Here is a 24,091-nt window from a genome sequence, read left to right on the forward strand (position 1 = left end):
ATCTGGCATTCTTGGGGAATTGGGGTTGCCAGTTAACCAAATATGCTGGATACTCAAATGCATTATTCTGTCTCGCCCCTCCCCAGAGGAATCTGCTTTGATAAAATCCCACCTCACTGGAAACACCATGGTAAGAGCCCCCAATGCCATGAAGCCCTCTTATGCAATAGGCAAAGAAGCAGGCCAGCTGTGTCAGGAGCCATCAGGCACAGCTTGGCTCCTGATAGCTCAAAGCAGACTGAGTGGGGAAGAGAATCCCAAGGAGAGCATCATCTGGCAGCAGCTGCTGTCAGGAGCCCAGCAGTGGCCAGAGACATCAAGCTGGCTGGCTGGAGAAGCAGGACTGGGATGTGTCTGGCCAAAGACAGGAGCTGTGGGAGCTGAGGAGGAGGAAGAGCTTGCCCTCTGGGCAGTGTCAGTTAACTGAGTGTTTTGGATAATCAAGAGCCGGATAACTATGCTTTTACTGTAGTTACTCCTGGGTTTATGGCATATTGTTGGGGCTTGTGCCACAGTTCAGGGCACAAACCTCTTTTTTTTGGGGGGGGGGGAAGCCTGATATGCAGGGTAAGCACAAACCGTAGTTGGCTGGTCAGATGTAATTGCAAATCAGAAATAACTAATTCTCTCACTGTTCGTGGGGATAAGAGGCGGTATACAAGCCCAGGACATCCAGAGACTGTTAATGCAGCATGATTTGCTGTTATAGCTGAATCATACCTAATTAGTGCATGATTAATGTCCATTCCCAGTTTGTCCCCAGCTTGTTGTGCTGCTTCTGTACATGGAGGTTCCATTTAGCTTCCACAGCTAATAAGTGTAGTGAACCTCCACAACTATCCTATTTTACACCAACAGTAATAAAATCTACTGAGGGATCTAAAAACAGTTTCATGTACCTTTTCCTCCCCCATCATCTTCTGATGGAGATGACTGTCATCCTATCATTCCATTTCAGAGAGAATTGTATTTTGTTTCTTAACAAGCAGCGAGAAAAAGCTGAAATCAGCAACCCATCCCTGTGTCGTTCTGTTATCAAATATTGCAACGATGCAAGGGGGGATTTAAAGCAGCAGGTGACAGTGCAAAGAGGAGGTTTAAAAAGCTAATAATCTCAAGACAAGTTCTGTGTTGCACCTCTGAATTATTCCCTTGATTTTGCATTTGTTTACTCTTCTGTTTGAGCAAAGGTTTATCAAATGTGAATTCCTGGCTGATTTTGCATCTGATTTTTGTTGTTGTAAACTGCCTTAAGAACCTTGAAACTTAATGGCTGGATATAAGCTTTTAAGTAAGCATAACATCCATAAAAAGGAGACTTTGTTAAGCCTATTTCTGGATATTGGAGAAACTGTGTAGCCTCCTCTGCATCCCCAACACCTGTTCCCCTGTGCTCTGCTCTACATGGTTTCCCAGCCAGGAAATTGAGATCTACACTTTTGAGCTTTAGTTGGCCAAAATAATATTAACTTAAAAAAAAACCTCAAATTTATAGCACATATAACGTATATTTCAAAATACTTTCTTTTTTTTGGGATATCAAACCTATGCACATGACCAAGTAGAAATGTTCTTATGGAAAGTAGTTCAAAGTTAAGCCCGTTTTCTATGCAATGCTAAGGAGCCATTTCTGCGTAGACTGATTTGCCTGCAGTTCCTAATCTTTTCAGAGGACCAATATGTGCATTCTTTTTTTCTTATATGGAGGTCCTTTCCATGTATACTGTCTCTTGCAAAGTATAATGGCAAGTGCAAAAAACTACAGTGGGGGACAAGATTAGAGTTGGAATTCATAAACAAACAGCACAGAGTGTTCCTGTCACACACTCTTATGTTCATATTCATTTCTGCATTTTTTAAATATCTATGTTAAGGTTTGGAGAGAAAGGCAATGCCATACGGATCGAGAAGATTGTGTATACAGGGAAGGAAGGGAAAAGTGCACAAGGATGTCCTATTGCTAAATGGGTAAGGATGCTGCTAAGAGGTATTTTTAAATTATATTTTGGGTGGCTTTTTGTAAAAAAGGCAAATCTTTAAATTCTCAGTGGAGAGTCTGCTTCATAGCAATTAGAAGAGTGGTACTCTACTCAACCTAGCAGTTCGAAAGCAAGAAATTGCAAGTAGATAAATAGGTACCACTTCGGTGGGAAGGTAACAGCGTCCCGTGCGCCTTGGTGTTTAGTCATGCCAGCCACATGACCACGGAAACGTCTTAGGACAGCGCTGGCTCTTCGGCTTTGAAACGGAGATGAGCACCGCAACCCTAGAGTCGGATTCGACTGGCTTTCGAGCAAGGGAACCTTTACCTTTTACTCTACTATTCAGAGATCCCAGTTCAATTCCTTATTCTGCCATGAGCTTCACAGGGTGAGCTTAGAGCGGTCTCTCCCTCTCATTCATAAGTTTGATATGAAGATAAAAAAGGAGTGAACCATGACTGCAAGCCACAACACAAATTTTTCACAGGAAGTGTGTTAGATGAAAATTAATACTCTAACTTGGGGGGGGGGGAATCAGTAGCATTCAACTGAGTTAAAAAAGCTATGTTATGTAAATTTGTTTTGGAAAAAAGGCTTTCCAAACTCTTTCTTAATAAATGTTCTGTCATTTACTAGTTGTCAGTGGGCCAAATCCTGATCTCAGTAACTAACCAAAACCAGGGGTCGTTTCATAGAAAAATAGCTAGGGGAACTCATTAGCATAACTCATTAGCATATGCCACACCCCCTGACATCAGGGGCCCGGCGGTGGACCTGCAAGGCTGGCGGGAGTGCGAGGAAGCCCCGCCAAGGCCCTCCCTGGCCCTAGGCAGGCAGGGGTGGAGAGAGGTGGGGAGGAAGCAACTTACCCTCCCTCTTCTCCTGCCTCCTCCTCCTGGCTGAATGAGGGCCGGAAGTGGGGCGGCCGGAAGCAGGGGGCAGGGCTTTGTCATGTGCCCCCCCCGCACCTCACCCGGGGGAACTGTGATCCCCCACGATCCCCCCCGAATCGACCTCTGACCAAAACTAAAGTACATCACAGTTTTGTGTTGTACATTAACCCACCCTAATAGTGCAATCCTAAACAGGATTACACTCTAGTAACTCCACTTAAGTCAGTGGGCTTAGAAGGGTGTAACTCTGCCTAGGATCAGAGAGTAGCCATGCTGGTCTGCAGTAGAATAATTAAATTTTAGTCCAGTAGCATTTGAATACCTGATGAAAAGAGGTTTGACTCTCAAAAGCATATACCTTGAAAACCTTGTTGGTCCCTAAGGTGCTACGGAACTCAAACCTAGCTGTTCTGTCTAGGAATGCATTGTAAGAGTTTCTCTGCAGAAACCAGAAAGAGACTGACAACACCACTCCGGACTAGGAAGCCCAGAACCTCGGCCATTTGACTAAACTCCCAGAAGTGGTGCCATACACCTAATGCCAACAGCAGGCTATGCTGCTGCTCTGCCATGGAAACTAGAATATACCCAGGGAAAGCACATGAAGTAACAGGAATAACATTCTTTCTTTAGAATATTTAATATATAATTAGAAGAAAGAGTCCTACCTTGCAGAAAGGCCAGTGTGGTGTAGTGGACAGAATACAGTTTAGAGACCCAGGTTTGAATGCCCACTTTGCCATGGAAGCTTGCCAGGTGACCTTGGGCCAATTTACCTCACAGGTTGTTGTGAGGATAAAATTGTGAACAGCGTAGGCCCCATTGAGAAGAAAGGGGGTATAAATGAATTAAAGAAATACATATCAACGTTTTTTGTGAATATTCCGTGTTACTGGATCCCAGGTTTAAAAAAAGATGAAATCGGGCTGTGGAAAAAAGTACTAATTACAAATCAATTACCAAGCCAAATTCCCTTCAGTCTCTACAGCTTCCATCCTAAAGAGTGATACTCTTCTAAGCCCATTGACTTCAGTGGATTTCATAGGGTATAAACTCTGCTTAGGCACCTGAAAGACCACATTAATTATATGCTCTTCAGCTACTTGGTAATGCCACCCCATTTGGTTCCTTTTGACTTGCTTGTCAAAATGTGATTATTTATAGAGTTGCATTTTTTTCACTACTGTCAACCAGTCGGTTTGTATTTGTAAACAGAGACTGTTTTTTAATATATTACTAGTGTGTGTGAGGGGGGATAATCTGGATATTCACAAGAAGGCATGACATTTGTTTTTCTTAAAACTACTTATTTTAGAAGAGAGTTAAAACCCAAGAAACAACACAGAGCTACTAGTTTCTGCTGAAGGCACTCCTAACTATAAGGAAGGAAACAGTTTTCATAGGTTCCCATACCTGTCACTCATAGCCATGAGTTCCCCTAATTGGTTAGATCAGAAGGAAAGTGGAACAGGGCTTTTTGTTTTGGTTTGGTTTTTTACTGCATAATGTAAACAGAAAACAAACTTCATATTTTACCTCAGATCTCTGAATGTAGCAGACCAAGAGATTTGCTTTGTCAAAAATGAAAGCTGGGAATGCAGGCCAGTTGATGTAGAGCCAGTTTGGTGTAGTGGTTAAGGAGCGTGGACTCTACTCTCAGAGAACTGGGTTTGATTCCACACTCCTCTACATGCAGCTGCTGGTGTGACCTTGGGTCAGTTACAAGTTATTCCAGAGCTGTTGTCTCACAAACAGTTCTCAAAAGAGCTCTCTCCACTCCACCTATTTCACAGGGTGTCTGTTGTGGGGAGGGGAAGGGAAAGGAGATTGTAAACCATTCTGAGATTCCTTCGGGTAGTGAAGAGTGGGGTATGAATCCAGTCTCTTCTTCTGTTCTTCTCTTCTATCTGATGGCTTGCCCACATTCCAGTAAAATTCAGCCATTCAGGAAACCTAGGAACACTAGCTTAAAGGAGCCTACACATGCAGTAAAATGACATAAAATACCATTATTAAAATATGATAAAGCCTACCAAACCTCAATCAAACAGTATGTTCATATGTTGTACACAGTTCTAATCTAGGGAGGCCAGGTCTCCCACTTCAGCAAGATGTCTTCTGGCCTCCACCTTTGTTGCCCACTGCCTCTTGGTGGGGTGTCAGAGGAAAAAATGTCCAAAAAGCAGCATCATACCAACAGTGCAATGTAACTTCTGGTAAATCTAGGATTCAGGCAAAACTCTATGGTTTTAATACAGAGTTGTGCCAGAGCCCTAGAGTATTATATCAGCATAACATCAGTGATATAAAAGCACTTCTGGGTATTTGCAGGAAGTAATGCCGCACCATCAGCATGATGTCATTTTCCTCACCCCTGCCCCCTCCCTCTCCCAGGCTGGCAACCTTATTCTGATCCAGTGGTTGAAGAAAGGATCTGTGATACAATCAGGGCACAAGTGAGATTTTAAAGAAAGTCAAGATTGTGTACTTTGCAAAAAAATAATAATCACATTTCAAATCTTGTTGTCCCCCCCCCCCTTTTTTGCTGGGGATGCAGGTGATTCGTAGAAGTAGCACTGAAGAAAAACTGCTTTGTTTGGTGCGAGAACGTGCAGGCCATACCTGTGAAACAGCAGTAGTAGTTGTCCTCATCTTAGTGTGGGAAGGAATTCCTCAGAGCCTAGCAGACAAGCTATATTCGGAACTCTCAGAAACTCTAAGGAAGTATGGCACGCTCACAAACCGCCGTTGTGCTCTAAATGAAGAGTAAGTGAAGTATATACTTTTCGTCTTCACTGCTAGAAGAGCTAGGTGTAAAGAAAATTTCCATTCAGTTTTACATTCTCCTCCCTTGGTTGTTATGCTAGTATAATAGTCTCATTAAATTCACTATTTATATGTGGTGATTCACAAGGAGGAGTCAATCCTGTAAAAGGAGAAAACCAATTTCCTCTCCCCTCCATTACCACAACTCCCCTAATGCTTTCTGTCTGACTTCCTGCAGCAGCCTCGATACACTTTCCACAGTGCAAAGGCAGCAAATGTGTGGTTGGGAGGTCAGACTGCAAGTCTGCCATGCTTCTCTTAATGTTCTTGCCTCATCAATTTGGTGTGAACTCTTTTTGATCTATTGTGTATAATGATGGCAGTAAGTTCTGTTTACCATACACAATTTGAAGAAGCTGTACAGTCTTTAAGTCTCTTTGGAATACTATTTCCAGCACTGCCTTGGCAAATGCTGGGAGATTTTGAGGGAGGTACTTTGGGAGGATGTGATGTCACTTCCAGGTGACACTCTAGGAGTTTCCTTTAATCTCTGTGGTAAAGATCATAGAGGGATGTGGAAATTCCTGGAGAGTAACTATGGAGGCCATTTTCTGGCCATATTTTCTGCCATCTCCTCAATTTTTTGACAGCGGTGGAGTAAGGCTGAGGACAGGAGTTTACCTGCTGTGAGCAGGCAAATGGCAAAGCTATTTTGGACATTCCTTTTTTTCCTACCACTATATGAAATTATGTTGGTGCCATTTTGGGATCATAGAAGTGCCTTTCATGTAGAAACTTTATTGCATGTGTGCTCAGGGCTGTTTCACATGTCCTATACCTTTTTAATCCCCTGGCAAGTCAGAGAATTTTGAATATAATAGACAGCTCATCTGACCACAAGTCTTTCTAGCCTCTGAGATATTTTACTCTCATTACTTTTAAATTTGTGTGTGGTTTACACACTGTTTCTTTCCCTGTTGTGGAGATGATGAGATGTAATAATCCAGTACTAGATTTATGTGAATGCTAAAAGTTTATTGGAATTTCATGAATAAATGCAGATCTAAGCATGCTGACTAGGAATAAGTCCTCTTGAATTTTGTCATCTTCTGAGCGTGGAACAGTGGTCAGTGGGGGGGGGGGTTGTGAATTTCCTGCATTGAGCAGGAGGTTGGACTAGATTACACTGGAGATCCCTTCCAACTCTATGCTTCTATAATTCTGTGAATAAACAGTATTAGTCCATTTGATGTGAGTGCCTTACATTTCACAGGTGGTCAGTAGCTTGAACAGTGTGTGACAAAGAACAGTGCGAAATATGGACAATTGCTATCTTACCACTGTGATAAAATATTTCTAAATCAACATTTAACCCCAGTGGTGGTCTTAACTTACCACCATAATTGGGAACACTGAAAGAACACAAGTCACATCCAATTCACTACCTTTTTTGATTGCAACATCCTAACCACTAATTTTTACAACAGAAATTCAATATGTAGTGTTGGATCCAGGCAGCTCTTCCACTGGTGAAAAAGGGAGAAAGGGGTCCCATTTGACCACTTAAAAGACTATGCTAGGGAACATGGAACATGGATGGACTACAGTCCCGTTAGACGGGTCCACTATAAGGAGGGGAATTGACCATGAGCGAGTCAAAAAGCTAGCTGGATCCTGCTCATGCTACATCATGTCTTCTCTTTCCATCTAACAAAAATTGCTTTCTTGGAATGTTGAACTGAGTCTGGGGTAGCCCAGGTTCAGATCCCTACACATGAAGCTCACTAACCTTGGTCCAGTCTCTCTTGGCCTAAGCTACCTCGTTAGGCTGTTATGAGGATATAATGAGGAGGAGAAAGCAATGTGTGCTGGTGAGCTCCTTGGAGGATGAATAGAAGGATGAGTGTTCTGTGTGTAAAAGATATGTCTTACAGTTGTGGTCATGAAATATTTGGGTTAAGAAGCACTTCATTACTCAAAGTCCTTGGTTTTTCATTTGATGACATTAGTACTCTGTATCAGACATGTGAGGGGCGTTTGGTGCTTTCTAGATACATGCAACTCACTGCTGCAGCACATAGGGAGAAGCCACTTATTCCCACACACTACAGGTGCAAGCACAAAAGAGTAGGCATGCATCTGAGAGGTACAAAATTCCCATTGCACTTCTGATGCAAAGTCCTGATGTCATCAACTAACAAACATAAGAACACAGAAAGGCGCTCAGTCTTAATCCTGGGGGCGGGGTGTTTCCCTGCCTGGTTATTATTGATGGACATAAGTGTTGATTAGTATATTGGCCACAAAAGTAAATCTCTTCTTCCATAGACGAACTTGTGCATGCCAAGGGCTGGACCCCGAGACTTGTGGTGCATCTTTTTCCTTTGGTTGTTCATGGAGTATGTACTACAATGGATGCAAATTTGCCAGAAGCAAGATCCCAAGGAAGTTTAAACTATTAGGGGATGATCCAAAAGAGGTAAGAGCTAATTAACTGCATCACTTTTAGGAATGAAACATTTCCATCCTAGTTGTAGTGACAGAATTTTTTTTTTAATGACATAGGGCTAGACAGAAAGTTTAATATGTGCCAAAGCTTTATTACATGTGTGCTGAGATTTTGAGGGAGGTACCTTGGAAGGATGTGATGTCACTTCCAAGGTGATACTCTAGGAATTTCATCTAATCAGCTCACCATGGTTGATCACATGATTTGTTTACAAAGCCAGGACTCCGCCCTAGACCTTATAAAGCAAGAAGTGGTTTGAGTGGTTTGCTTGCTCTATAATCTTTTTCATGCTACAAGTTGCAAAGCACCACCCAGCAAAAGTTAGTATAAATAACTTCCTTCTAAATTGGTGGGGTTTCAGTTTGTGGATAGATTTCATTCTATTGCTTTCAGTGAGAATCACATTTACAAGACTGTGACTATGAGACTGACCCAAGCATGTGTTCAGGGAGATCATTTCATGGAACAAACTACTGCATGCTCCCTCCTTCTTGAGAGCGTATCAGATTTTGCCCTTTCACAACAATGAAAGAGAAGATGAGTTGCATGTGTGAACTGGATCACCTAGATTGTGTTACATCCATTGTATGACTTTTTGAAATAACACAGAGTTGGTGTGAAGTACATATGTGAAGTACATATTGGGGATTTATGGTAGCATGTAAAATTGTGCATTTAACTGTCAATATATGAAATTACTCCTTATAAAAATAGGAAGAAAAGCTAGAGGCCAGTCTGCAAACTCTTTCAACTCTGATGGCCCCCACCTACAAGAAGCTGGCACCTGATGCCTATAACAACCAGGTAAGTCTCAGGCAGGTTTGTGAACAACACTAAAGTACCTTCCAGTGCTTCTTTTTTTGCTGAAAATGGTGAGTCTTGGAAACAACTATTTTGGGGGATTAGAACCAGCAAAGCATGAATTACTGTATAGGGTACATTTGTATAACCAAAAGAGAGCCAGTTTGGTGTAGTGGTTAAGTGTGCAGACTGAGAAGACTGGGTTTCATTCCCTACTCCTCCACTTGCAGCTGCTGGATGACCTTGGGCAGGCCATAGTTCTGTCAGAGCTGTTCTTGAAAGAGCAGTTCTTGAAAGAGCTCTCTCAGCCCCACCTATAGGGTGTCTGTTGTGGGGAGGGGAAGGGAAAGGAGTTTGCAAGCTGTTCTGAGACTCTGAGTGAAAGGCGGGTTATATATCCAATCTCCTCCTCCTCCTCTTTTTATTTTACAATAATTAATATAGAATAACTACCACTTCAACATAGCAATCTTGCTATGCTATGCTAAACATGAGCCTGCAGTGCGATGTGACTGCGAAGAAAGCTAATGCAATCTTAGGATGCATTAACAGAAGCATTGTGTCCAGATCACGGGAGGTGGTAATTCTGCTCTATTCTGCTATGGTCAAGCCTCACCTGGAGTACTGAGTCCAGTTTAGGGCACCACATTTTAGGAAGGATGTTGACAAGCTCGAGCGTGTCCAGAAGAGGGCAACCAGGATGGTGAGAGGGCTGGAATCCAAGTCTTATGAGAAAAGGCTGAAAGAGTTGGGTATGTTTAGCCTGGGAAAAAGAAGGCTTAGAGGGTACATGATTGCAGTCTTCAAATATTTGAAGGGCTGTCATGTAGAAGATGGAGCAGATCTATTCTCTCTTGCTCCGGATTGCAAGACTAGATCTAATGGGTGAAAATTACAAGGGAGTCGTTACCGGCTAAATTGGAGAAACTTCCTAACTGTAAGAGTGGTTGAGCAGTGGAACAGTCTGCCTCGGGAGGTGGTGGATGTTCCTTCGCTGGACGTTTTCAAGCGGAGGCTGGATGACCATCTTTTGGGTATGTTGTAGGGCTATCTTTCGGCTATTCTCCTGCAGAGTGCAGGGGGTTGGACTAGATGACCTGCAGGGTCCCTTCCAACTCTAACAATCTATGATTCTATGATTCATAATAGCAAACCATATAGATGATCTTTTCACAGTAGAGGGAAGTTGAAAAAATTGAGTTTTTGCGATCTAGTATGTGAACCAAATGATAGATAGTGTGTTAAGAGTAATTTAAGACTTCTACTAACATTATCTGCGTGGTTCCTTCCCATACCCTCAAGGTAGAAGCCCCAAGTCTTGTGGGAAGAGCCAGTGTGGTGTAGAAGGTGTTGGGCTAGTATTTGAGAGATTTGATCCCCACTCTGCCATAAAGCTAGCTGGGTAACCCTGGGCTAGTCACTTTCTTTCAGCTTAACCTACCCCACAGAATAGTTGTGAGCTGGCCCATAGCTAACATGGGCCCCACGGGGCGCGGCCCCCTGGTGTTTCTTCTGGGGCCCCTCCCTCCTGGGCTGCCCCCAAAGTGTTCCAACTTACCACCTGCACTGTACTTCCATTTAATTAGCTGGTGGGCCCCCCGAGGCCTCCTCCCAAAGAATTCCCTAGCTAGGGGGGTGGTTGTGAAGATAAAAAGGGGAAGGGAGAATTGGTTAATCACATTGCCCTGAGCAATTGGGAAGAAAGATGGGACACAAATGTCCTAACTAGATATATCAGCTTCCACAGTGCATTTCCTTCCCATGCCAGCATTCCTCAGTTTCTGGAAGTATGTGTGCCATGCGTTTCAGAAAGAGAAAGACCTGAATAAGAGCATGTAGGACAGAAAGTTAATTCTGCCACTCTGTGGGTGCCTTCAGACGGGGGATTTACAACGGTTAGGGTGCCGGTTCCAACCGGTGTACTTACGGGCGTTCACACGGCGAACATCTGCCTCCCGTCCCTAACCGTTGTAAATCCCTTTAAACCGTTGCACTCTGCCACTAGGTCCGAAGTGGTGGTAAACAGAGTGCAACGGTTGTAATCGGTGCACCCCGGCGTCTGATCGCTCTCTTCCGTTCCCCAGCTACGTCCATCGGAAGCCTGAGGCTTCCGGCTTTCCCCGGCCATTTTTTTTTTAAAAAAACTAAGCGATATGCGCTCAGGTGAAGCTTCGCCCTGAGCGTTTGTTAAAAAAAAAAATGCCTTACTTTAACTTCCCGGAGGAGTCCGGGACTACAGGGAGGCCAGGTTGGGCTTTAAACTTTAAAGGTAAGTGCTTACCTTTAAAGTTTAAATGTGGGGGGGGGGGTTGAGCATGCGCAAAAATTGGCATTCACTGAATGGCTGCCTATGCGCATGCTCAAACTGTCCTTTAAAAAAAACCACACACACAGACGCCCGCAGCGTGTGAGCAGGCGTCCACCGGAGGACTCCGCAAGATGGAGGGTAAGTCTGATCCAACCGGTGCAGTTTATGCCGGCAGAAAGGCCGCGTCTGAACGCACCCTGTATGAAGTACACCACAGTTAGTCTTTGAGCAGTTATTGATTCCTATGGTAGTAATACCCCTTAATTTGATTACTGAAAGAGCGTCACTAAGGTACTTATTCTTCATTACACTAACAATTGCAATGGTCAAATTAATTAAATCATTAGGACTCTTATGCTGGGGTATTTTCACCCTAAACAACATAATGACCCTCTCAGTAAAGCTTCTAACATCCCCTGGGATGGCTAACAGACTGATTATTACACACAATCTCCATCAAAATCCTGTAGTTCTGCATGCATACAAAGAGGAATCAGATTGGAATAGGTCATAGAAAGGGCTGCTCAGTTTTTTTAAAAATCGTAACAAGCACATGTGGGCTGGATGTAGGTCACTTTGTATGTGTGACATATATATATATATGCATGCCCATCTGCATTAACATAAATACTGCTTTGCTGTTTATCATCAAGAAACATTTGTAGCCTGTCATAACATTCAAATATTTAACAGGAAAAACGTAATTAATTTTTTAAATAGCTGTTAATGAAATAAATTGGTGTTGGAGGAACCTCGGAATGGCTAATGGTTCTGTTGTGGGGAGGGGAAGGGAAAGGATTTTGTAAGCCACTCTGAGACTCCGAGTGAAGGGTGGGGTACAAATCCAATCTCCTCCTCCTCCTCTTCTTCTTCTTCTCACGACAGGCAAAAATGAAACCTGTGTACTAGTAAACTACTGATTATCATTGCTGGGGACAAAGACAGGGGATAGCTTTCTTGGTCAAGGCAATTTATGAACTTCTCAGAATATAAAGCTTGCTTATGGTGAGAGTAGGGGTCCCAAATCCCCCCGGGGGGCGGAATTCCCCCCGGTTTCGAGCCCCGATTCCCGCGGAATCGGGGGCCGGGGGAAACCCCACCCCCGCGCGTGCGTCACCCGGAAGTGACGTCACACGCTGGGGGCGGGGCAACGCCATTTGAGGGGAAGAGGACGCCGTCCGGGAGCCCCCCGCTCCCGGACGAATTTCATTTGGCAACCCTAGGTGAGAGACGAGATAGATCTTGGTCGGATCCAGTATAGTAGCTCTTATAAGAAAGGGCAAATTTATCAAATAAAAGCATACACCACTGATATTTGGAAGCATATTAACAATGCCAACAGACAGGTGGCCCTTCTTTGCATACATAGTGTCATGATCTGGCCTGTGCCAGTACGGCCTAGCCAGCCTAAGAGGCCTGGGTGGCAGTAGGAGGCAGCTAGGCCTACAACTCCCAGAAGGCATTGGGAGAGTCAGAGAGGATTCTAAAGGGACTGTTGAAGTCAGTTGGGAATGAAGTCTGAGAGAAGACAGTTTAAGGAGTGCTGGCTGATGGTTGATGGTGGAAAAAGACTCTCTGAGGGAAAAGGGGAGAAGCCCAGTCCTTCGCCTCCCTGCGGCGGGGTCCCATGAGGGACAGGCTGGGCTGGGAGAAGGGGAAAATCCGGAGAGAGTTAGGCAGGCTAGGGCCTGTAGTCGACCCACAGTGAGGCATCTGAGTTAGGTTTATTTTCTTTTAGTTTTCCTTCCTCTGTTACCCATTTGAAGCACCTTGCCCCAATCATTCCCACAATAAACCCTGTTTTGCGTAATGTATTTTGGGGTGTTTGCCTGGGTCATTCACGTCCAGAGTGCTCGGACAGCAAGGCTTGGGAGATACCCTGGGACTCCCAAGGGACCCGAAAGTCCAGGGTGGTGGCGGCGGAACCCAAAGACCCCTCTGGGGTCATGACAGATAGTCTTTCACAGGGCCCTGATATTGATTAAACTGCATCTCCTGGCATACTCCATGTGCCAGTCCTCCAACAGCCTTCTCCTTATGAAGTCCTCTCATAGGATTGTCCATATGGCGACAGCTAGGTCATGGGTGTTCTCTGTTGGTAGTTCCCTGGAATAGCCTACCTGAGTGGGTGTGGATGGTGCCATCACAGGCTGCATTTAGGAAGACATGCGATACAGTTTTATTTCTGAAGGTATTTGGTGGAGGGTAAACAGTTTTGTCAGATTTGGCTGCATTTTTAATTTGGGGTGTGTATGTGTGTGTGTTTTGTTAATAGATGCTTGTGTTTTTGGTCCTTGTAATTTCTTGTGTTGTTAGCTGCCTTGAGTCTAAGGAAATAACGTGGGTTATAAATATTTTTTGAAAATAAATATACAGTTCTGGATGATCGCAACTCTGCCTCCACACTCAAATCTAGTGGCACGTGTCTGTCAAGCTCATCAAGACAGAAGAAAAAAACCCATGATTCTTGTATGATGATATGGAATTGAAAAATTGATGTCCTTTTCAGTAATCTGTGTTTTTCGGTTTCCAGATCGAGTATGAACACAGAGCTCCTGAGTGCCGTTTGGGTTTGAAAGAAGGCCGACCATTCTCAGGGGTCACCGCTTGCCTAGATTTTTGTGCTCATGCTCACAGGGACTTGCATAATATGCAGAATGGTAGTACACTGGTAAGCCATGCTCCCATACTCAAGTAGAACCAATCTCTTGTATTACATTTGCTAGATCTCATATAACCTATATTTGTACTAAACTGGTACAGGGGGAGGGTTAGATATGAAAGAGGATGCTTTTTTCGTTAAAAGAAAGTGGCAGTGCTCTAGGTTTGTTCTTAAAGTCCCAGTTGCTGGTCTTGTTCCTTCCTGCTTTTGTCATACCGTGGAATAATAAAACAAGACTCAAAAGTTACATAGGTTACATAGCTGTCACGTACAAAGCCCTTCATGGCCTTGGCCTGTCCCCCTGTGCTCTGCCACAACAGCTTTGTGTGTTTCAGCAGGCCCTTCTCCAGGTGCCAACTTGCAAATGGGCAAAATCAACAACTGCCCATATGTACACTTTCTCCACTGTGGCCCTCACTTTATGGAATGGGCTGCCCAAGGAGGTCAAGAAAGTTGTCACTCTCCTGGCTTCCCACAAACTGTGCAAAAGTGAATTATTCAAGAGGGATTTTTGCACAGGAAACAGGGCTGCACTGTAACAATATAGTTCAGAAAGAAACTTGGGGTAAAGGGTTAGGGACTGTGATCTATATTGCTGTGCACTGCTTACTGTAAGTAGGACCCTACTAAGTAATTTTTGTATGACTTAATGTGTCGTGTTAATACTTACACTGTGCGTCAGTTCCATCTTTAGATTTCTGGTTGTTTCCAGACCTAATGCATTGTTTATCAAATTCCCATTTTGTTGATTGTATCGACTCACTCTACGTAATCCACATTGAGTTCCTGTGAAAAAGACGTATTATAAATAATGCAAATAAATAAATAATCTCCCCCTGAATCTAGCCTGGAAATGCAAACTTTGATGCCTTTATTTAAATCCTGGAAATCTCAGCATGTGTTTTTTTAAAAAGTTTCTAGCCTTCAGGTTTATAAAGAGGAGGCAGAGTCACTTCCTTTTAAAAGTGAGAAAACCAAAAGCTCAGAAACTTTGTCATTCTAAATAGTGCATAAACATTTTAAATTTAGCCCCCCCAAAATTTCTTATTCCCTCCAGTATCAAATACACTGAATAAGAAAATGTGTATTTCCTTTCAGGCAGATGAGGAAACAGCCGTCCCCTTCCCATGATAGACTTACTTCTGATTTAGTTTTTGCAAAAAGAAAAAGCCATTCAAGATAAGTTAGTCCAGGGGTGCTTTTAAAGTGGTGGCAACATTATGCCCCGTCTGAACAACAGAATTTTGATTTCTGATATTGTAGGAGGTCATTATCCCATGTTGCTTTAACAGGTGTGCACGCTAACCAGAGAAGACAATCGTCAAATTGGCCAAACACCAGAAGATGAACAACTGCATGTGCTGCCTTTGTACAAAATCTCCAATGTAGATGAGTTTGGAAGCACAGAAGGCCAAGAAGAGAAGAAAAGGAATGGCAGCATCCAAGTCCTTACCTCCTTCCGGCGAAAAGTCAGGATGCTGGCAGAACCTGTTAAGACATGTCGGCAAAAAAAGCTGGAAGCTAAGAAAGCCGCAACTGAGAAGCTTTCTTCAATGGAGAATGGGTCTAGCAAACACGAGAGAGAGAAATCCACCACAGCGCGTCCGAAGCAGGCTAGCTCCGAGGCTTTGGGTCATGCTAAACAGCTAGCAGGTATTTTCCAAGAATTAGAACTAGATTCAAGTCCAGTAATACCTTAGAGGCCTTGCACCTTTAGAATGTACAAGTGGGGCCCCCCAACACTCATGGGGGGGGGAATCCCATATCCCCCCTTCATTGAGCCTGGTAAGACTCCACACACACACCCATGGAACCTTGCTGCCAGCCTCCACACCCAGGCCCGCAGCACCCAGTAGCCTCTGTTGTTGTGGCATCCATACGCTGCTGCCACCACACCAGGAGCACTTTCAATGCTGCTGGGCTTGGATCAGCTGTTGTTGTCCGCTTCAGGCCTGACCTGGCTGCTGGCATCTGTTGTGGCTTAGCCAGAGCAGCCCCCTGCATGTGCAGAAAACACTTTTTGGGGAACTTAAAACCTCCAGTGTATTTTTTTTTTTTTTTAGTTTTCAGGTTTTTCTGCAAACCTGGGGAATCTCCCAGCTTTGCTGAAAAATCTGTTTAGCCTCTGTGTGCCCCCAATCTGCAGATTTAGCTATCCACAGATGGGGGCCATGGGTAGCTATTAGAATATAAGATTCTCATCTGTGCTTAATCTGATGACATTTATACTCCACATTTTCTAAGGTCAGAATAGTGTTTGATGCAAGTTATAAAGCTTCACCCAGAGCTTTTTAAATCATAATGAATCCAGATGTATTTAGTGGGAAATGAAGTCAGAGGAGGAATTGTCCAGGGATTCCACTCAGCTTTCCTGCAGTCTCTCCCAAATCTGCAGATTGGGTTACCATGTGGATGTGGAAATATGAATCTTCCCAATCCCACCGACATAGCAGCAGTTTTCCCTGCCCCAGTCCCTGCAGCAGCCATTCTCCCTACCACCACCATACATGCCTTCAGGGGGCTTGTTGAAGTTTTTAAAATCTGCAGTTGGCCTGTTGATGAAATGGTACATCAGTATTCCAGAACCTGTTCAAAAAACTTAGAAAAAGACTCCCACGGTAGTGGGGGGGAGGTGGCCACCATGGGGACACTGGCAGGGAAAATACAGAGAAAGCTGTCATCTGGAATCTCCATTGCTAAGCTACGGTATCCATGTAGGCTTTCGTCTGGATGAATCTATTGTTGATTCTTCATGCAGAGAATAATGTTATTCCTTAACATTATTTATTTAGGAAATGTGAATGCCACCTTTCCAGGTCTGCTCAAGGGTTCCAGATCTGCTCAAAGTGGCTCACAATTAAGACAGTTTTTAAAATAACACCATATCGCTAAGAAAAAAAAATAAAAACAGAATCAATAAAATCAATATCAGTACAAATGTTGCCAGGAAAAAGAACCAATAAAAGGAAGCCAGAATATGAGGTGCTTAAAAGTCCGCAGACAAGGAGCTGACCATAAAACAGCTTTAAAAAGATGGAACCCCTTAGTTCAAAGCTTGGATAAAGAAAAATGTTTTGTCCTGGCACCTAAACAAAAGTAAAGTAAATGCCAAGGGAACTTCAAGGGGGCGGGCATACCAAAGGTGAGGTATGCCACCTCCACAGGTTTCCCATGGATTGTTCGTTTCATGGGTAAATATGCCAAGCTGTTTCTATGTAATTGCTTATTCCAGTACACCTTCTAGCCACCTAAACAAACATACAAAGCAAATATGCATACAACTTTTTGTTCACCACTTTCTTGCCGTTGTAAGAAAAACTGCATTTAACAACTTGTCCTCTTTTCCCATTTACATTGTGTAGATTGTGTTAGGGTGATGCTATAGAATGTAAAAACAGCTAAGAAACATCAGCATTTAAACACATCAGTTTAAACAACATGGAAATAACTCTTAGATCCCTGGACAGTACTGAGAGTCAGTTTGGTGTATTAGTTAAGAGAGGTGGGCTCTAATCTGGAGAACCAGGTTTGATTCCCTACTCCTGCACATGCAACCAGTGGGGTGACCTTGGGCCAGTCACAGTTCTTTCAGAGCTGTTCCCTCAAGAGCAGTTTTCTCAGAGCTCTCTCAACCCCACCTACCTCACAGGGTGTCTGTTGTGGGGAGAGGAAGGGAAGGAGATTGTAAACCACTCTGAGTGAAGGGCAGGGTATAAATCCAGCTCCTCCTCTTCTTCTCCGTCTTTTTCTTTTCCTCCTCCTCCTTCCTCTTCCTGTTCTCTTCTTCTTCATTTCGAAAGTCTTATATGGGATTTTAGAGTATGGTGCAAGTTGGAACAACTTCCCACCCCCACAAATGCCAAGGTACACTGGAGAGAATAGAGATTCTCTTTCTCAACATGGCTTGGCCTGTTCAAGTCTAAATGTGTTTCCCCAGAAGCAAGGTGAAAACAAAAGTACTCATAAGGATAATGTGGGAGGAATGGGGTAACCATGTTCACCAGTTCTGGCCTTGACCCATGCTTTTGCCAGATCCTTCCCAGACTTCAAGTCCTCCTTGGGTAACCATATCCCTGTAGGTTTTGTCAGGATATTGCTGTGGGCTCAATGATGACGCACACATAGATTCCATTCAGAAGATCCCAGGTTCAGTCCCTGGCATCTTCAGAGTGGTAAGATCTCAGGCAGCAAGTCTGGGGGAGGACCTTTCCCTGCCTGAGACCCCAGAGAGCCACTGCTAGTCCTAGATACACCAGTAGCATGACTCAGTCAAAGGCATATGTGCATAATCTTCGCTAGAGGAGAGTACTTCTCCCACTGCCCACACTACCAGTTTCCAAGGGGTGCCCAAGAGGACTGTGGACAATTTCGCACTAGAGCTGCTTCACGGCGCAGCCGCCGTTTGCCCCGACACAAACATGTCAATTTCACACCCGAAGCTGCGGGGCTGCATTTTGACTCGCGGCTTCGCCCGATTTCCTCCGCAGTTTCCTGATCCTGGTTTTTGAGGATCACGAAACTGCGGAGGAAATCGGGCGAAGCCGCGGGCCAAATGCAGCCCCGCAGCCTCGGGTGTGAAATTGACAAATAGGGTCAGGGCAAACGGCAGCTGCGCCGTGAGGCAGCTCTAGTGCGAAATCGCCCTGTGTCTCTTCCTCCCATCTGTGACTTTCCAGACGTTACATTAGAGCCTTTCTCCTCTAATATGGTTTCTTCCATTTTCTTCTTGTCTGCAGATCTGTTACGTCTTTCGGGGCCAGCTATATCCCAGCAGCAGCTCTGTCAGCTTCCTCATCACACCCTCCCTAATAAACCTCAGTCAAACCACATCAACTCATACTCTGCTTTAGGTCCCACAAACCTCTACATGGGTCTACCTAACTCAGCTACTCCATATCCAAATTCTTCACATGCTTCAGATCCTTATGGCGGGTCCAACCCCATGAATATCTACTCAGCCTCTTCACAGCCTACAGGAGCATATTTGAATTCTTCCAGTCTGATGAATCCCTATTCTGTACACTTAGGTCAAAATAACCAATATCCTCATTACCAATGCAATGGAAACTTGCCTATGGATAGCTGCCCCTCCTACTACGGATCCTATTCCTCTCAGCCTCAGCATATGGACTTGTTTAGGTATCAGAGCCAAGACTCTCTGTCTAAATTAAGCCTACCACCAATTCATACATTTTATCAGCATAGGTTTGGAAACAGTCAAAACTTTGGGCCCAGATACTTGAATTATGGAAACCAAAATGTGCAAGTAGATGCTTTCAACAGTTGCACCATTAGACAAAACGTTCAGCACGCAGGGTCTTTTCCTCCATACTCCACTCATGAAGCTGATGACCCTTTTATGGACATTGCCTCTAGACTGAAATCTAATCTCAGTAATCCAGGCATGGACTACATGAATAAAAACGGTGATCATCTATATCCCACTCCACACCTAACACATGACTACCACTCTGCTGCAGGTATGTTCAGTGGTCCGCCTCATTCACTCCCTCTCCAAAACAAGGATAATCAAGCAGCTAATGGGTTTCCAAACATGCTTCCAGGTCTCAACCATACTAGGATTGCTTCCCATGAAGGTTTAAGTAAAACTGAGGTGCTCAATGCAGAGGATCCTGGTGAGGTTTGGTCAGACAGTGAGCAGAGCTTTCTGGATCCCGATATTGGAGGTGTGGCTGTCGCCCCATCCCATGGGTCACTTCTCATAGAATGCGCGAAACGTGAGCTCCACGCAACAACCCCGCTAAAAAATCCCAACAGGAACCATCCCACAAGGATATCACTTGTCTTCTACCAGCACAAAAGTATGAATGAGCCAAAGCACGGTCTCGCTTTGTGGGAGGCAAAAATGGCTGAGAAGGCAAGAGAAAAAGAGGAGGAATGTGAAAAATACGGTCCAGATTATGTGCCTCAGAAAGTGCATGGTAAGAAAGCGAAGCGGGAGCCACCTGAACCGCACGAGAACTTGGAACCAACTTACATGCGCTTCATCAAGTCTCTTGCAGAAAGGACTATGTCACTCACCACGAACTCCACAGTTACCACATCTCCATATGCCTTTACGCGGGTTACAGGGCCTTACAACAGATATATATGAAACTTCAGATCTTTGTCCATTACCTCGTTTGTTTAAACTATTCAGTAAGGTAATAATTCTTTTCACTTCTGGAAAGGCAGAGGGCAAGAGACCATTTTGTTTTGGTGTTTTTTTCTTTTTCAAACTCCTCAATGGGAAAACCTCAGCACACCAGCAAAAGAGGTAACATTACCGCCGCACTTATTTTGTAAGCGGTCACAGATAACATCTGAAGAACAAAAACCAAAGCACCCTATGCAAAATTTAGTAAATGACATTCACCAGTTTACATTCAAATACTGGTTGAATACTGGGGAAAAAATAATCCATATGCATAATGTTTAAATTTTTCATCTGTGATCATTTTTAATGAGAGCAAATTAAGAAAGAGATGGATTTTTTAAGAAGTAGGAATGCTATAGTATTTCAGTGGCAAAACTTTCAAAATTCCACCTGGTGCTTATTCTGTGATGTGCTGAAATACTGGATATATGGCTTTTAACATGCAGGGTTTTTTCTGTAATCTTAATATTGACTTGATTTTGTTAATCAGGATAGCTAGATATATAACATGATGAATACAAAGCAAAACACTGAATTTGTTTGGATATTCTAAAACATGGTGCTATGTACAAGAATGGTGTCTAGCGCAGCAGCTGAAGAGTTCAATGATTTACTAACCAGGATTATGTTAATGCTGTATGCTGCTCTCCTTGAATGGCTAACAGGACCTTAACGTTAATGTTTGTATCCAAATAGCCTGTTGTTCTGAAAAACCCAGTTTTTAAAATAGGATGAATTGTTATGATCCAAGGCCAAGATCCACCAAAGCTATATCTGAGCAGGAGGGGCACTGTAGGTGGAGCCAGAGACCCTCTGCTGAAGCTTCTCCACAATTCTAAATTATCAGTAGGTTTACTTCCACACCAATTTGGAGTGGATTGTTTTGGAGCATCCATTGGGAGCAGATTTTTTTGGAGCATTTGGTGTTCTCCTGCTTCGAAGTGATCTTTTTTTCAGGGGGGGGGGAGAAACGGCAGTTATAGAGTACTTGCAGGAGGGTGTGCACTTTTCTAAGGTCCTGCCCATATTGGTGCCATTTTCCTTGCCTCGGCTCCCCTCCATGTCCCAGCGGGGGTTCCCTCGCTTTTGGGGGCTTTGATCCACAGAAACCCCACCCCAAACAGGGACGTTGTTGTATGATGTCCCTGATATGATGATGTCACTTCCAGGCAATGTCATCATGCCAGGGACATCGCGTGGCAGTGCTCCAATTTCAGGGCAAACTATGGTTTTGAAGCCAAAAAACTATATTTTTTCCAAAAAACCAGAATGTCACCAATGTGATGATGTAACTTTCAGATGATGTCATTGTGTCAGGGATGTTGTGCATGATGTCCCGCCCACCCACAGAATGCCCCCCAAATCCTCCTGCCACGACAGTGAGGCAACCCTGCCACCGTGGCCACCACTTTCCTATGTGCCACTGAAGGGCTTTTTGAGCGTTCTTTAAAAAATCAGCAATTGCAAGATCATTATAGCACTGACTATTGTCATGTTCACCCCAGCTTTCTTTTTTTAAAAAGTCCCTAGTCCTTTTTGTTGTGGATATAGTATCAAAACAAAAAGGGTTAGAGATTTTTTTAAAAGCTTGGGGATTCAAAGTAAAGAACATAAGAGAAGCCATGTTGGATCAGGCCAGTGGCCAAAACCCAGGTGCCATCAGGAGGTCCACCAGCAGTCCCAGAACTCCAGAAGTCCTCCCACTGTCCCCCCCTCAAAAAAACACCAATAATACAGAACATCACTGCCCCAGACATAGTGTTCTACCTATATGTTGTGGCTTAACCACTCATGGACCTCTGATCCATATGTTTATGAAATCCCTTCTTAGCAATAGATTGTTAAAACGTTATATGGAAGTATTGTCAAGTCACAGTGGACTTATGGTGACTCCAGCAAGGGGCTTTCAAGGCAAGTGAGAAGCAGAGGTAGTTTGTTATTGCCACCCTCTACAGAGCCTTATTGAAGTCTCCCTGCTTTTCTTACAATAGCTGATGACTTTGGGCTATACCATGCCGCCTTCCCTCACTAAAATATTATAATGACCCATCAATTGTTTATTTCTTTAAAAGCCCCCAAATCCCTCTGGTGGCAGGGGGAGAAATGATGGTTACAGGATGTGAAGGCAAGGAAAATTTTGGGACCTTAAAAACAAATGCAGGATGCAGTGTTTTGAACATTATAGTGCAGTTTGTCACCTGGCTGAAGGTGAAAGCCATTTTTAAGTAGAAAAGTGCCTTCCCGCATCCCAGATGAAAACCTGCAGTCAGTAAAATTGTTCAAAAGGTTTCCCCACCCACGTTCCCACCCCTCCACAAATCTCCAGGTATTTCCCAACCCAGAGCTGACAGCCCTACCCTGTGTGCTACGTAGGCTTGCCAATCTGCAGGTGGGGCCTGGAGATCTCTCAGAATTACAACTGATCTCCAGATGACAGAGATCAGTTCCCCCCGGAGAAAATGGTGCTTTGGAGGGTGGGCTCTGTGGCATTGTACCCCACTGAGGTCCCTCCCTCCCTGCCTCCCCAAACCCTGCACTTCTCAGGCTCTCCCCTCAAACTCTCTAGGAATATCTCAACCCAGAGCTGACATCCCTGGTGCTACCACAACACTGAGTTTTAAATTCACAAAAGCCCCTAGGCTATTCCTTCCTCCATTCTCTTCTGCCATTTCAAGGGAACTCTGCTTACAACTTCCCATTCTTAAAAGTGTTTTCTTGCTGCCCGTTTTCCCCAGCACATGAGCAGGAATGAGAGGGGAGGAGACTGCTTCAGCAAAGCTATTCCATTACTGGCTGGAGATTTGTTCTACCATGCTTGTGCAAGCACAACGATAAAAATGAAGTCCAGGTTTTTGGCTGCACGTCTGCTTCTCTTTCTTCCCTCCCACTCTGGTCATTTCGGCTTTCTTGGATCTCATTGAATCAAGGCCTGGTTTAGGATCATAACCAATAGAGTCATATTGTTAAAATGGTGCTTGTGTACCTAAGGGTTGGCAGCCACCCAAACACTGCTAGGGTACTAAAACGTTTTAAAAGTTTACGTTGATCATATGATGCAAAGAAATGGTTCTTAAGGGGCAAATGCATGTAAGGAGAACTGATGTGTTTTTAATTGCATTTATTAAGAAAAGCAGTGTGGGGAGGGCAGAATTCAGAACAGGGGAGCATCCGAAGGGGCTATAATTTCCCCCGTGCCTCCTGTTTCTCCTCCAAGCAACCATTCCACCCCCCAACATGAAATTAAAAATGTTTAGATGACCCTTTAAGTCATCCTTCTGCTAGTGGGGAAGATGCACATCCATTTGTAATCCCAGTCAGTTAAAGCTGGTCAGGGGCACACTGGATGTGAGAGAATATTTGTCGTAAGTAACCCCCAATTTTCTGGTGCTCATCTCACACAACTTTACTGTGAACTGGTGTTCCCCCCCCCCTTTGCAATTATAACAAGCTGATTGCCCAACTGTTGTACTTTTTTATATATATATATATTAACTACAGGTAACAGACTTGACAGGTAGCTTCAGATGTTTGCAGATGTTTAAAAGGACCCATAATACTCTCCAAATAACTGGGCAGACTGCTCTGGTGGTGTTAGATTATTTTCGTTGTGGTATATTGTCATAGTTCAGTGCGAGTAGTTCTCTTTGCCAGGAGAATTTGACTAGACAACCGATACAGGGTTATTCTGTGTGATTCTATTGGTGGGGGGAAAAAAGGATACAGAACAGGCAGCTGGCTTGCTGTGGTGGTTTTAAATTGGTTATTTGTATAAAAATGTAAGCAAAAGAGATGTATAGTAACTTAACTTGTAAACAAATTTTAATGCAATGCTTTAGTATTTTAATACTGTATAAATATATACATATATATATATATATATTATATATATCTCTATATATATATGGGTTTGGAGCTTAATTCACATCATGGTGCTACTCGGCCGGCTATTAAAATATAATGTGAGCTTAAATATATTAAAATGTTTGAATAATGTTCCTACTTGTCATATTACC

At 43.7% G+C, this 24,091-nt stretch overlaps 1 protein-coding gene across 1 annotated transcript in view; it reads left to right on the top strand.

Moving 5' to 3' along the window:
* Positions 1-20,325, top strand: part of TET2 (tet methylcytosine dioxygenase 2) — a 37,712-nt gene extending 17,387 nt beyond the window's left edge. Inside the window, exons 4-10 of the mRNA XM_015429101.1 lie at positions 1,875-1,968; positions 5,433-5,641; positions 7,970-8,120; positions 8,865-8,954; positions 13,793-13,930; positions 15,214-15,574; positions 18,658-20,325. Coding sequence (XP_015284587.1) covers positions 1,875-1,968; positions 5,433-5,641; positions 7,970-8,120; positions 8,865-8,954; positions 13,793-13,930; positions 15,214-15,574; positions 18,658-20,036 — 2,422 coding nt within the window. The 3' untranslated portion in view covers positions 20,037-20,325. The remainder of the gene's footprint in view (positions 1-1,874; positions 1,969-5,432; positions 5,642-7,969; positions 8,121-8,864; positions 8,955-13,792; positions 13,931-15,213; positions 15,575-18,657) is intronic.
* The last annotated feature ends 3,766 nt before the right edge of the window (positions 20,326-24,091 follow it).

This window comes from Gekko japonicus, unplaced genomic scaffold (assembly GCF_001447785.1).
Source record: "Gekko japonicus isolate JY-2015 unplaced genomic scaffold, Gekko_japonicus_V1.1 scaffold1962, whole genome shotgun sequence".
NCBI classification, from domain to species: Eukaryota; Metazoa; Chordata; class Lepidosauria; order Squamata; family Gekkonidae; genus Gekko; species Gekko japonicus.